The sequence below is a fragment of the Cydia strobilella genome, chromosome Z (assembly GCF_947568885.1).
Source record: "Cydia strobilella chromosome Z, ilCydStro3.1, whole genome shotgun sequence".
Taxonomy (NCBI): domain Eukaryota; kingdom Metazoa; phylum Arthropoda; class Insecta; order Lepidoptera; family Tortricidae; genus Cydia; species Cydia strobilella.
In genome coordinates, this window is record NC_086068.1 from 5,657,793 (window position 1) to 5,673,334 (window position 15,542).

The window sequence follows — 15,542 nt, forward strand, 5'->3', positions numbered from 1 at the left end:
GAAGATGGGACGGGGCTAGTGTATCCACGCAAGTAGCGTCCCACACCAACACCCGCCCCATCTCCCACGGAATCAATGACATTCCGTCCGGCCTCTTACCATCGTCCCTGAGGACGCCGGAAGGCTCCAGCAAAGCCGGCACGTTAGTGCTGACGAGCGCGCGTCGCAAGATGTCGTTGAGAGACGAGTGCCTGGAGAAACGCCCCGCACTCTTCTGGCACGAAAGCCCGTGGTGGCCTTGCATATCGACATCAGCACCACAAGGGCACCGGTGAGGAGCACAGACACGGACACCCAGCCGCAAACAGGTTGCCACGCGCATGGTGTTGGGTTCCAAAAAAGTACCGGTGTGCACCTAAAGACTAGTTAGAACAATGTATGGAGTGAACAAGTTAGACTAAAATTCATTATTTACCTACTCCGCTAAGAGCCATTTGCAACATCCCACTAAGCCGGGGATTAACCGGATAAACCTGGAGTTACCATGGTTACCAGTACAATCATATTAAATCGCATTTACAATCGGGTCTATCGCGAATTTATTTTGTTACCTTTATTTACCTACGTTTCGACACAGGTTTCACTGGTCGTGGTCGCGGCTGACTGACGTCCCAGCAAAATGTCAAAACAGAGATTTGTGTAAAATAAATTCGCGATAGACCCGACTGTAAATGTGATTTAATAAACGTAATTTATTCCATGCCTTTTCGTAAATTGCTTTAGTAGCTAGTTTTTCAACATTCAATTATACATAGCACTTACCACACGTTTTTATCAAACTCCGAATAACAAAACATAAGTCTTTCGACATTCAAATATATAAAACTTTCCCTCGCCGTAAGTAGCCATGTACGTATATGTCTCATATTATATTGCACTCACGTCCGTGCCAGGCGATTTCGAACCTTGTGTCCACGGCGGACGGTCCTAGCTGTAACTGGCCGGATTCACGTAGTATTATGAAAGCAGGCATAACAGTGTTACAAAATGTTTGCTAATATCAATACGATACTGAATCAGGAAGCTTCATATAAGTGATTTTCAGAATTACGTGTTTTATGCTTGGCAAAAACTAGTCATTAACCGTGCGTTAGCGAAGGTCTCCGTGTCAGCTTGGTTGGGCATAGAGAAATAAGTAAGCATAGAGTGCTCACTCCATACATTGTGTTATCTTACTTAATAGGGTATTTGACAGATTTGACTACTAGTCAAATCAGTTTATTTTTTCAAACAGTCGAAACGATTTTGCTAATATGAAACCAAAAGAATGTAAATGTATGTGCTTGTTATATAATTGAAACATATTCGCTGTGACTTGTTCTTATTTTTCAAAAGTGTTTTTCAGTAAATAGACATGATTCTTAAAAATATCTCAATTTCTAACAATAGGATTATTAATATTTTCAATAAAATAAAAGTGCAAAATTCTCCAATCGGCCATTTTGACTGCAACACCAATCAGAAACGAGCCAAACCGTGACGTCACCATTCCATGACATTTTTCTTTGAGCACAAGGACCTGTCAACTCTTTGATAGAGAAAGATAGTCTTATTGCGATTCCTATAACAGGAAAGAGAAAATAGTGCCATGCTTTGTCTTTATCACCGACCGGGCATTTTTTCATGGTTGGGCTATGGCACCATAGCAAGGAAGCGATAGCGAAATACCGAAATTTAAAAGTATGAAAGAGAAAAAGGATTATGCTGCCATACATGAATATGTCTTTTTTGTACCCCTGGTCGCTCGGTTTCATGTCTATAAACTACTTGTATATACTATAAAGCTTAGAATAAATTTAAAAGTGGAAAAATTATTGCCTTGAGTTCAAGTCTCACCCATGACCCAAGGCAGTAATTTTTCCACTTTTAAATTTATTCTAAGCTTAATAGCATCGATCGCAGACGTTTCTGCTTGTTAAAAATTAATTTGTATATACTATAGTTGGTCAAACCAAATTGTCAGTAAATAAGAACAATAAAACTATACTCATCCTTCTCTTTTGGATGCTAGTATATGAGTGGAAATATATGACCCGCCAAAATCTTCTATGTGTTGTCCGTATTTGACAAAATTCTAGGGATTGACAGGGCAAGCTATGCTAGCGCCCTCTGCTAAACACTTCGACCGGCCAACCCCATTAACATAAAAATATTTTACAACAGCAACTTTGAGCTTCGTCTATACAAGTCCGGGAACAAATCAAATTATTTTATTAACAATTTTAATTTGTATTTATAAAGTAGTCACACTACTACCTATATTTATGTAAATTATTATTTATTTTTTGATATACATTATTATCTATTTCAGTTTGTCTTTGTCTATGTTCATAAAATCTACAGAGGGTTGACGTGCCTCTACCCTTCTTAATATAATTTAAAAAAAAATCTTGCACTTGGATCTGGCTGGTAAGAACTAAGAACATAGACAAAATCTGTAATATCAATCATGGAGACTATATAATATACCATCGATACGATCCATAATATCAATGCTGTAATTAAAGTCATTGAACGCAAAAACATCAGTTTTCATGTAAAAATATAAAACTCAAAAGCTAAGCTATATATGCTTAAATAGTTTTATTTATTAGTTTTAAAAATTAAAAAATCATATGCGCGAGCAACGTATGCTAAATGTGTCTTCGCACAGACTCGGTTAAATTTAAACCGTTGTAGTAATAAACCAGAAACAATAATTATTTCAAGGTAAGAAATATATATTATAAATCTTTAAAAAAAATAAGCGCACTACTTTTTGCCAAATTCAAATATAACAATTTATTCTTACTATCCCTTATCCTCGCTATATTGCGCCCGAAATTACAATCATAGGTCATCATATATAGATGATAGATGTAAAATCTCACATTGTTTAAGCTCAAAGCTGGCAAATTTAGACCTCTGGTAGCAATTTTAAGCGAGGTTAGTTGTTAGGAAGTTAGGTAATATTGTTTAATTTGCGACTGTTTTGTTTTAAAGAGTGAATCAACAGATGGCTTAAGCGTGAGATGATAATATAACCCTGTACCATCATATATAATATCTTTGAAAAAGGTCAAAGGGCATGGATTTGCCGCATTTCCAGACTAGTTTCCCGGTTACCAAGACTAAATCGAAAAAGACGCTGCGCTGAGCTGTGGAGTAGAAAATTTCCGATAACCGGATAGATGTAATAACAACTTTAGTTGCCATTTGCCATATGCCAATGTATTTATTTTGTTTTGGACTGATAGATGTGATATGATCACAACTTACATGAATTGCAATTATGGTGTGTGACCATATGTTCCAAATATACTTAACACTTTTATTCGGACATAATATAGGTACCAATAATAATATTTTTAGGTGAATATATAAAAAGACATATTCAAAGCATTATTGTATCTGACAAACCCACCATTTCGGTGTAAATAAGTTTTTAAATAAATATTATAAACAAGTTCCACAGTTAGTTCAACAAGAACAAGCCCCAAGTACAATGCATAATTTTGTATAGAATACTACTTTTTTTCTGCCTATTGTATTTCTTTCGAATTAAGCTCTTTTGATCCTACGTAATAGGAATGAAAATTATATATCTTAATTAATAACTCTTTGTCTTTAGTATTGTAAGAATTTCTAAATATAATAGAAATCATTGTCTCTTCACATATTTTTTTATTTTTTTCAGAAATAAATTTACCCTAACAAAAACAAAACGGAAAAAATAAAAAAAAAATTCTCTCGCTGGGATTCGAACCCAGGACCATTAGCTACCTGAATTGGATTATTGCTAATACCCGCTAGGCTAAACGGGTTGTCAATTGGGTTTGTTATACAACCAGAGCGCTAGTAGTATAAACGAACCAAACGAACTTTTGAAAGGGACTTTTATTTTGTATATAGTTATCCTTCTTCTCCTAGTGAGTATTATATTATTTGGTCGTGACCAAACAGTTTGAATGTTTAAAGATTTTTTTTTTATTTCGCCATTAAACATTTATTACCTACCCACAAAAAATATTATTACACGATATAAAATAAATATTTATTTGTTATTATATAAATAAAATGCTAAATAATACGATTTTTCAACAAAAAACTGTTTTAATTGTTTGGCTGAATGGAACTATCATTGCCATGTTGGCTGTCATAAACAGAAAAAATGAATTTAAAAGTAAAACCGGCACCCGGTATTTTCACTCAAAATTTTAAATAATTCATCTTGAATTGCAAGCGCTTGAGAGTTTTTGTATAAAATGAGTTATTATTAATTTTTGTATTGATTTATCATCTCTAATCGTAATCTATAGTGCTGAATTTTATTAACATTATCATTCAGGTTCAAGGGAAAATTCGTAACTGTAAGTATGTAATAGTTATTTACGATACAAGTGCGGAAAAGAGGAAATTCGAAACGAGTGGTGATAAATTAAAACACGACCGCAGGGGGTGTTTTAAATCGACACGAGTTGCGAATTACCTATTCGCACGTGTATCGTACAACGTTTTACAGTACATATGTCCCTTTAAACTTTCGACATATGCACGAAAAGTGCTCTTTTCCGCACTAGTGCAAGAAAGTAGCACCATATGTACTGTAAAGTAATATTTATTCGTGTGTAAAGTACTCATGTAAACAATATCTACCACCCTACCACCAACCACCAACTAAACCATGACGTCACTAACGGATTCGCGCGAGGTTTAAAGTAGCTATATTTCAAAATATGTCATCAGGCCAAATGGGCCCCACGTGTATCGTACCGCGAGCGACTCAACAGTGCGTATAATGTAAAAATTGCAATGCCGCGCAAGAGGTTTGACATATAGAATATTATTTTAGCCAATCAAAACTTTTATTGATCATTAGACACAGTATCTACAAGTAGTTATAGACATGAAACCGAGCGACCAAGGGTAAGAGAAAGACATATTCATGTATTGACAGTTCCATGTAAGGCAGCATAATCTTTTCTCTCTTTCACTTATAAATTTCGGTATTTCGCCATCGCCTCCTTGCTATGCCGGTCGGTGATAAAGACAAAGCATGGCACTATTTTCTCTTTCCTCTTATCTTCTTCTTCTTCTTATCAGCCTTCTATCGCCCACTGCTGAGCATAGGCCTCTCCTCGCGTACGCCACTTATCCCGGTCCTGAGCCAATCTCATCCAGAAGTGACCCGCAGTCTTCCGAATGTCGTCCACCCAACGAGCCAACGGACGCCAGGCACTCCTTTCGTCTGAAAGCGGCCACCATTCCGTTAACATTTTGGCCCACCTGCCATCACTCTGTCTGGCAACATGTCCCGCCCAGCTCCATTTAAGTTTGGTAATGACGTATCCGACGTCTTGCACTTTGGTGCGGCGTCGGATCTCGGCATTCCTCACTCGGTCTTGAAGTTTGATGCCGAGCATGGCGCGCTCCATGGCTCTCTGTGCCACTCGGATTTTATGCACAGCCTCCTTAGTGAGCGTCCATGTCTCGGCACCGTAGGTCATGGTGGGCAGGACACATTGGTTAAAGAGACGAGATTAGGCATTGTGGAATGTTAACGGGTTTGAGGATGTCCGCTAGTTTATTGAATGCCGCCCAACCCAGCTGGATTCTCCTGGAGATCTCCTTCTTCTGATGTGTTTTGTCAAATGATAGAATATGTCCAAGATACACGTATTGCTCGACCACCTCCAGTCTTTCGTTCCCAACCATAATGGTTGGAATCGATTTACCGGGGATGTTCGTCATAACTTTAGTCTTGGACATATTCATCTTAAGACCTATCTTCAAAGAAGCATGGTAAAGTTTATTCCTCTGGTTGCTCTTATAGGAATCGCAATAAGACTATCTTTCTCTATCAAAGAGTGTCAAGCCCTTGCAAGGAGGCTACTACCGACAGTACTGACTACGCTAGGAAGCCGTTCGAAAAAACAACCTAAAGCTTTTTGCGTAGGACGCCGAAGAATACGGAAGAGATGTTAACTATAATTACAAAACTAGTCCTGATAACCATCTTACTATGCATTGTTATACGTTTAATATAATCAAGCACCTTATGTTTAGGCTAATAAGGTCCAATATTAAAGAAGCACATTAGTTCGATTATTAGGAACACTTAAAGGTACTTTAATGCACAACTCACGATGTAAATCAGGTTCGGTAACGCTTAGATGCTTATCCTATACCTACTATTAAATGAACAATATGTACGGCTCCATATATTTAAGTATAATGCGGTAACTCTTATTGTCAAAAATGGATGTTTGACAATTCAATTCCAACAAAAGAACTGTCAAACCTGAGTGTCAAACTTTAGTGTTGGTTAAGGCTCGAGTCCTTTGAGGAGTCCTCTGCTTTAAGACGACATTCTTAGTTTAATCTCTCTCACTCGATATAGGTACTTCATCAGGTAATATCAAAGTTTACAAAAATGAATGTCTAGCAAATTATCACCAAAAAAAAATCCGAACATCGATAGCTTACCCAAAAAGTATAAAAAAATCCAACTACCAGGAACCCAGTATGTGTCTTATGTAATGAGGGCTAACGCGTATGAATTCGCCGCTAGGGGCGCTAGTGTAGGTGGTGGTCTTTTCCATAGTTCGAATTGTCAAATGTCACTTGTCACTTCAATGACTGACAGCTGTTCTTTAGTCTTTTGATTAATCTTTGCGCGTCTATCCTCTTTCGCCAGTGACGGAATATATATAGACAAAGCTCTCGGTTAATTTTCGACTTTGAAAAACTGTCCATTAAGACTGAAACTTATCTGAAACATAACACTGAGTTATCCCTTCTCCCTAAATATACCCCGACTGCAGAGATGACCTGATGGCATTACCTAATATACAATTTACCGCTATTAAAAACAGTTGTTGCTACGAAGCTAGAAGTCCTGCGTCCGAATCACGTTTATAGCTAGGGTTGCCACCCATACTATAATATATAGTATCGTACTATATTTTAGTCACTTGTACTATATATTATACAAAAACAATATAGTACGAAAAATACTATATTTTCATCACTCAAGAATGGGGTATACAAATGTCACCGATATCGCATCGTATGCGACTTGGTTTTTAATTCGCCTCAAATCGGTGCCTTTTTTTTAATTCCCCACTGAATACTATATTTTTTCAATATTTTGACAAAAATACTATATGTGTATAGAAAAAAGGTGGCAACCCTATTCATAGCATTTATTAGATTTATTAGTGTATTTGTCACAATATTTTTATAATTACAGCATTAATAAAATTCTACTTTATTTCTAGTACTTCATAGATCATAGTATTCATAGTAATTAAAATAGCAGACTAAGGGTATACTTAATTCACGGATCACGAAGGCTGATATTTGCTTGTAATTTCATACAAAATTTTGAGGACAGTAGACCTTACACCTTATTAACCTTAAATACGGTAACGTCAAACTCTCTCTATCTGTCAAATTCTACGGTGAATGGCAAATAGTCATACGACTTTTTGTTTTCGAACTTCACGGTCAACGTCCCAACGGTTGGCTACTCGCAAGCGTGTAGAACATCTCGAAAACGTCAGTGTAACATGACCGTGAGATCCGTAACAACCTGTGCGTAATCGGAGAGCTTGCTAATACCGGATAAGGAGGCGATATTAATAATGATTTGCACCACCATGTTGAGAAGCTGAATTACATTGGCGCGCGTGATTGGCGTTAAGCGAGCTTTTATGTATAAGATAATTAAAGGGTATATTTATTAAGTTTAGATTAAAAACGCGATTTTCACACCCTAAATCGAATAATTTTCCGAAGATTTTCAGTTAAATGCCTATACAATCTGAAATAAAGTTTCACTTGCATCGTGGTTTCATAAAACCACACAATTACTTTTTTTCTATGTATCGTGGCGGTTGTAGTTGCCAAGCGGACCCCAGGCTTCAATGAGCCGTGGCAGAAATGCCGAGAATACGCGAGGAAGATGATGATGATGAATAGTCGCCCAGAACCCGTAGGTCCATCTGAGTAAATTTTAATCAAAATCGTCAAATTAAGAGGCGCTAACGCAAAATTACGCAAAATTAAAGCGGCCACCAATCTGTCAACATTTTGGTTCACCTGCCATCACTCTGCCTGGCAACATTTCCCGCCCAACTCCATCTAAATTTGGTAATGACGTCTCCCACATCTCGCACCTTGGTGCGGCGTCGGATCTCGACATTCCTCACTCGGTCCTGAAGTTTTGACACCGTTACCTTACCGCACTGCATAATATGGAGCTGTCAATTTCAAATAGGGAATGCAAATCGGTTATAGCCGATTATTTTAACAAAAATTCATAACCGATTAATAAACTCGAATAACCGGTTAAGGTTATTATCGGCTATTTATTTATGATTTATCTTCTCATGACTACAAAATCCTGCCTTTATTGTCTGTGACTATAACTTTTGTCATTCGTGTACTTTAATAACGAAATATACCGAAATTACTTGCCTTATATATGAAATATTTTGAGTGAATATTGTACCACGTCCATGGTCAAATTTTCACCTATATTTTGTATTTTTTTAAAAAACGAAGACATACTCACATTCCCTAATTACCTTTATTTTCGTAATTTTTAATAACTAGGTTGGAAATTTATCATTTTTTGTCGAAAATAACCGTAGCCGATTATAACCGGCTATCGGTTATTTTTCGGGCATAACCGTAACCGAAACCGGTTATTAACTTTGATCGGTTATTTACATTCGTTACTTTCGAAGCACGTATTTGGCTTACTTTCCTCATCTTGCAACAATCAGTAAATGTTTCAGAACTCACTGTTCAGTTCACACTATACCAAATGACAACAAATGCCATAAAAAGCTAATAGTAAAGTCCGTTGCGTCTGCGTGCAACTTTGCCGACAATTAGCCGCAAATGACTCCATTGCCGCGTAATGAAAATATGCGGAATAGTTTGAGTTTAATGGCGGGCCCAATTGCTTTGTCGGCTTGGCTAACACGAGATGCGGCAGTAGAATGTTTTCTATGAAATTTAACTATATTTATAACACCAGGGGCTATGTGAGCTATACCTCGCGAACCTCTATGGCTCCTGATACGAAATCTACAAAAAAATCTTCGTCCAGTAAATAAGTTTTTTTTTAAATATTTTTTACACATGGATCAAACGATAATATAAATGTTTAATCTTGTTATATTGACATGTTGTCATCGTTACAGAGTTCGCAAAACTTTATTGTTTGAAAAGTTTCATAGTAAACCGCCGCGGCGCGCCGCTTGACGTTGATCAGTCTGTCAAGTGCCGATGGTACAACTGGGACTTCATAAGTGAAAGTCAAAATACCAAGCCTAGCAACAAGTGCTTTTAAATCGTCAAGTTTTACAAATATTACCTTAATCTAAATAACGGAGCAATTCGTTGATGCAGTTATTATTGTTCTTAAAAAAAAACATTAATTTGTAGATATAAAGTACTTAATTAATTTTACCATATATACCATATATCATAGAACCATACTAATATTATAAATTAGAAAGTAACTCTATCTCTGACTCTATTTGTTACCCCTTCACGCTTAAACCGCTGAAGCGAACCGATATAGATTAGTCGTAGGTTGCATCACTTTGACCTACAGATAATCCCACATTTGATTGAACACACAGAGTATTTAGTTGATTAGTTTCTAATTACATACCTTATTAGGTAGGTACCTGATTAGTTTTAGAACATTAGACTACGTACCACTTTCCTAAAATTAAATCTGGAACAGAAACAAAGATTCGAATTATTAAAATATATTTGTAAGTATATTTTTTTATTTACCTACTGTATTTGAATTTTAGTACCTAAGGTACACCTTCAAAATGACAAATAAACCTCACAAAACAGCGCCATCTGCATTTTATATTTAATATTAATTTTACATGTAATTTAATTGTATATGGACATGGTCTGAATTAAAGAATATTCATTTCATTCATTTCATTCATATGCAGCAACATGTAGATTGAGAAAAGCTGTATGTTTAAGTTTATTCTTTGTTCCGGGACATTTTTGAATGAGTGCTATCGTTTTTTTGCTCACCAGTTGGCGCCTCTGTTGATGGTGGTCTAAAAGACTAAAGAACAGCTGTCAGTCATTGAAGTGACAAGTGACATTTGACATTTCGAACTTTGCGAAGACCACCATCTAAACTAGCGCCCCTAGCGGCGAATTCATACGCGTTAGCCCTCATTGGCGCCATCTTATCGTTTTTGGCCATGCAGCGTGCCAAATAAGAACATTGGAATGACATGGAACCATCCCGGTTTGTTTCCTAGTAATGGTAATAGCAGCGCCATCGCTCGCTATACCGGAATCACCTGTTGTTTCGGAAGCCTTTAAGAGATTGCATACTCGAGAAAATTCGACCCACACGAATTCGGCCCTAAGCCCTGGGCTATAACCGCAAAAATCGAAGTTCGCAAATTGCGGGCATTTTTCTCTGTCACTCTAATTACGCCTGCATTAGAGTAAAAGAGAAAGATCCCGCAATTTTCGAATTTCGGTTATCGCGAAAGCCCCTCTGGAGGCCATGATCACTTATTATTTCGTGTATGACATCTATTTTAGTTTATAATGTGGAATGAGCTACCTCGTGAGTTGATTCCTTTACGTTTGAGTTGAGATTGTTCAAGAAGCGAGTAATTAGGATTACATCAGTCGATTAGCGTGTAATCGTAACATAACGCATCGCTGCTGTTCTAATAGAGCATATAGTCTAAAGGGGCCCACTGACTATCAGTCCGCCGGACGATATCGGCCTGTCAGTTAGAACAAAAATTTGACAGTTCCGAACAACTGACAGGCCGATATCGTCCGGCGGACTGTTAGTCAGTGGGCCCCTTTAAATGCGTTATACATATATGGCCGACCTTCACCGATCTGCCTGACGGAGGAAACTTGTATTTTATAAAAGAAAATATGTTCCTAAACATAAATAAATAGGGTTGCCTAAAGAAATATGGTCGAGGCTATTTTTAATTAATTTTAGAAAATAATTTAACAAATTTCACCGACTTGCCTACCGAACGAAGTTTCAATCGAAAGTATACAACTTGCAACATGAATCAACTAGATTAAATTCTTTAGAACAGATTATTTCCTAAAATTTTTACATAATCAATAAATATTATTAAAAACATGTATTCATTTTAAAATACCTATCCAACGACGTTACACCATAGGGTTGAAGCGAAAAAACATAATCACACACATTTTTTTCGTTTTTTTAATTCGTTTCATATGTACCTATGTTGTGGGATGTCGTTTGATAGGTATTTTGAAATAAATAGGAATTTTCAAAAAACATTTTGTCAAAGAAACAAAATGTATGTGAGGATTTTGTTTCTCTCATTTCTAACCAGTGCTGGATATTGATGGATAGATCTTTTAAAATGAATAGGGGTCTTCACATTTTGTGATAGTGAATTATTTCGGAAATTAACGCTTCCATAACCAAACCATAGTTCCAAAAAATAGGAAAAATCACAAAAATAGTGCTTAATAAACACATTTAACTGAAGTTAAAACAATTGTGATTAGTTAAGCCGTTTTTGAATTATCGCTAAAAGCCTTCCCTTCTTATTTTATTTAAAAGCCTAGCAACCCTCGTGACGTTGTGACCGGATTTTCGCAAGCAACACTATACCACTGTATTTGCAATAAAATTACCATCCTTTTGATATATTTTTCAAGCGGTAGGCAGATGAGACCAATTATCGAGTCATTATTCTGAGATATCAACTCACCTGTTTAAAGATGGCAACACCATAATAGTGACCAGAAAACATAGACATAGTATAATAGTCATAGACATGAAACCGAGCGACCAGGGGTAAGAGAAAGACATATTCATGTATTGACAGGTTAATGTATGGCAGTATAATCCTTTTTCTCTTTCACTCTTATAAATTTCGGTATTTCGCCATCGCTTGCTACCTATGCTGCCATAACCCGACCATGAAAAAAAAAACCACAAAGCATGGCACTATTTTCTCTTTCCTCTTATAGGAATCGCAATAAGACTATCTTTCTCTATTAAAGAGTGTCAGGCCCTTGCCAGAAAAAGATAGGCAACTGATTCATGTTGTACCAGTTGTAAACGTTGTAAAGTTGTATACTTTCCATTGGAACTTAGTTCGTTCGGTAGGCAAGTCGATGAAACTTAAATGTTTTTTTTTTTTCAAAAATTTATAAAAAAATAGCCTTGACCATATTTTATTGCAACCCTATTTATTTATGTTCAGTAACGTATTTTCTTTCATAAAATATAAGTTTCATCCGTCAGGCAGATCGGTGAAGGTCGGCCATATATAACGTATCTCCTACAGTACAGTAATGTAGCGACATATAGTCAGGCAGGCCCTTGGAGTGGACATTCCTTCATAATTGCATTCCACGGGCACTTAGCGAGCATTCTGCGTAATTTAGGACCATAGACTTAACATGCACCGTATTATGAAGCGGCACTTTACAACGCATTGATAGGTTGCTGTAGCACACCTCCGTAAAATATATAGCTTCAGGAAACCCGGTGTAGGGTAAACGCGCTTATTTGGTGATACGCCTAATTCGGTGATACAAGCTTTGAAGCATGACACCGAGGGAAACCGTGAAGCCGTGAGATCCCATTTAAAAGGCCCTAATTCACTAGCTTTCCTGGGTGTCATGCTTCAAAACTTGTATCACCAATTAGGTCTTACAAGGAGATAGAGGCCGATAACAAGCGGGCTTATCGCTTAACAGTCAACCTGTGACTGGTGGAAACAGAAAATGCATGTAATCAAAAAGAGTAGTATGTTCGACCGCAATAAGGGATCACGCTCCCATAATAAGTTAAGCTCCCAAAAAAATATTAAAACTACAGAAGGCGTCTTCCAAATATCCACCACAATTTTTATACATATTTTCTTTATTCAAACACTTACAAACTGTTCCTTTTCCAGTTGAACGTCGCTGCGGGCACCCAGCAGTGCCACCCAATGCCCGCGTGTCGTTACCGAGCGACACGGCCATAACCCCGGGCACAATCGCAAAGTATGAATGCGACGATGGCTATGAGCTGTTCGGAGCACAACAGAGAGAGTGCACGCTAAGGGGCGACTGGACCGCCGAGCCACCATTTTGTGGTAAGTTTTAAGATACCTACAAGCCTACAAAATTTGTCATGACTTCACCTGGTAATATTTCAATCTCATATGGCGACCCTGCCTATATACTAAAGCGAGACAGATACAACATACAACCCCGGGCACGATCTCCATATATGAATACGACGACGGTGTCGGGGCACGACAGAGGTACGTACCCGTAACAAGTAGCTTGAACGATGTCGAGTAGACCATCTGGTTACGGACACGGAAATGTTCATTTATATTATTTTAGTTAAGTTTTTGTTCCAAAATAATCATTAAAACCATAAATTAAGTATTTAATGCTTTTAAGTTCTGTATTTTAGTATACTACCTATCAGTTGTTTTATGTTTTGTTACTTTATGTTATTCCTTTTATCCCACGCCAACAGGCACGAACGTGGCATTCAGAAAGCCAGCCAACCAATCCACGACGGTCCGCGGCGGCGGAGCAGCCAATGGGAACGACGGAGAGAAGACCACCGAACATGATGGGAAAAGGTGTACGGAGACGCAGCGTGAAGCTAGCCCTTGGTGGCAGGTGGATCTGCTAAGACATTATGCTGTTAAAGTCGTCAGGGTTACCACTAGAGGCTGCTGCGGTGAGTACTTCTTATCTTTGTCAGTCTTTAGTGGTAGGTGCATTATGCTGAGGAAGTAAGCCGAACAAATGTTGATCAGTGAGGCGTAGAGCCTCCAGTTTAATTTAATGCTCCTGTTACAGGAAACACCCGGTATAATGTCCGTGGTGGACTTTAAGGGTCCCCGGCAAGCTCGGTTCTCCATACACACGTAGTTCCGCTCTCATTTAAAAACGAATAGCTAGATATCTCTAAAACTTTGTACTTACAATAGGATAAGCTATATCTGTCTATAATTAGTTTATGTAGCTTCAGATACCAATGGTATCATACCATAGTAAAAAAAATACAGAGAATTTAAGTTTTTCAAACTTGTTTTTGCTCTATTTCGTTTGTTTTATAAACTGGAACTATATAAACTAATTTCAGACCTAGATATACCTCATGTCATTGTATGTGCAAACTTTCATTACAATCCAACACGTAGTTTTAAAATGAGAGCGAAACTACGTTTGTATGGGAAGGTGCAATTCGGCCGAGCTTGCCGGGGACTCTTAAGAAACCCTGGTACACCTATATGTTTACGCCAGTACGAGCGAGATGCATAGAAAGTAAGTTACGCACACGCTAGCGAATATGTCAGTATCATGTCAATGTCAAGCTAAGCAAGATAAGCGTACAGGTGTCACCTTCGCACTAAGCTGCATTTCCCGTTTAACGTTAGCGGGAAATGCACCTCACGTTCAATATCATTAACACGCTCCAATTGGCTTCATGTAGTAATAATATACAAGTACTATGAGGCCAATTCGAACGTACACATGTCAAAATTATATTTGAATGGTGTCATCTAGTTATCAATCGTGCCAATACATGTACGGGAAAGTGCGAGCAAAATGCACGATAACTGAATGACATCAGTCAGATTTCATTCTGATGTCGGTGTATGTTGGAATTGGGCTGTATATGTTAATCCTGTCAGATTGTATACCTGAGCTCTACGCCACGTTTTTCGCTTAAAATAAATATAAAAACCGGCCAAGTGCGAGTCGGACTCGCGCACCGAGGGTTCCGTACTTTTTAGTATTTGTTGTTATAGCAGCAACAGAAATACATCATCTGTGAAAATTTCAACTGTACTTTCAACTACACACGACAAATACAATTTGATTTGTTAGAAATATATAGTTAAAATGTATCGGAATATTGTGTACCTTTTTCAGGCCGACTGGGCGACTGAAGGTTATGAGGAACAACACTCTTAATTGACCGTCAGTGGACCCTATGGCCTTGCAATAAAGTTTACGAAACATCACGTACTTATATTTGGAGCCTTTAAAATAATAACATCGGTTCAATCCTGTTATGAATATGAATTCTCGCGTTTTCAGTGGGCGGATTGATTTTATATTTTGCGCGTATTTTAAGTTGCATCCTTTTTAATATAGGTATGTAGTACGAAATATATATTTCTGCTGATTATATGCTTCGTTTATTAAATTACAATATTTCGAAGAGCTGGTTCTCATTTCGTCTGGATATTTGTATTCATTGTTTTTTAAATGCACACACATGTTTATACTCTTCAATATAAAGTTGTGTTCAGTTATTTTTGAATAGTTCGCCCGCTTAGTAACTTCTTCTGCTGATTATCTACTACCGAACACCTATACTGTATTACTACTATACTGCAGTACTAAATTACTGTACTGCAGCGCTTACCAAGGCATTTTACTGCAGGCACAGAATAACTTTGCTGCAGGCCAATCAAATAAGATTTTTACGAAGAATTAATTTAATTAGTTTAATACCT

At 37.4% G+C, this 15,542-nt stretch overlaps 1 protein-coding gene across 1 annotated transcript in view; it reads left to right on the forward strand.

Moving 5' to 3' along the window:
• The window catches only part of LOC134754177 (P-selectin), a 121,397-nt gene that overhangs the window by 60,260 nt on the left and 45,595 nt on the right, over nucleotides 1-15,542 (forward strand). The window contains exons 2-3 of the mRNA XM_063690306.1: nucleotides 12,963-13,145; nucleotides 13,541-13,750. Coding sequence (XP_063546376.1) covers nucleotides 12,963-13,145; nucleotides 13,541-13,750 — 393 coding nt within the window. The remainder of the gene's footprint in view (nucleotides 1-12,962; nucleotides 13,146-13,540; nucleotides 13,751-15,542) is intronic.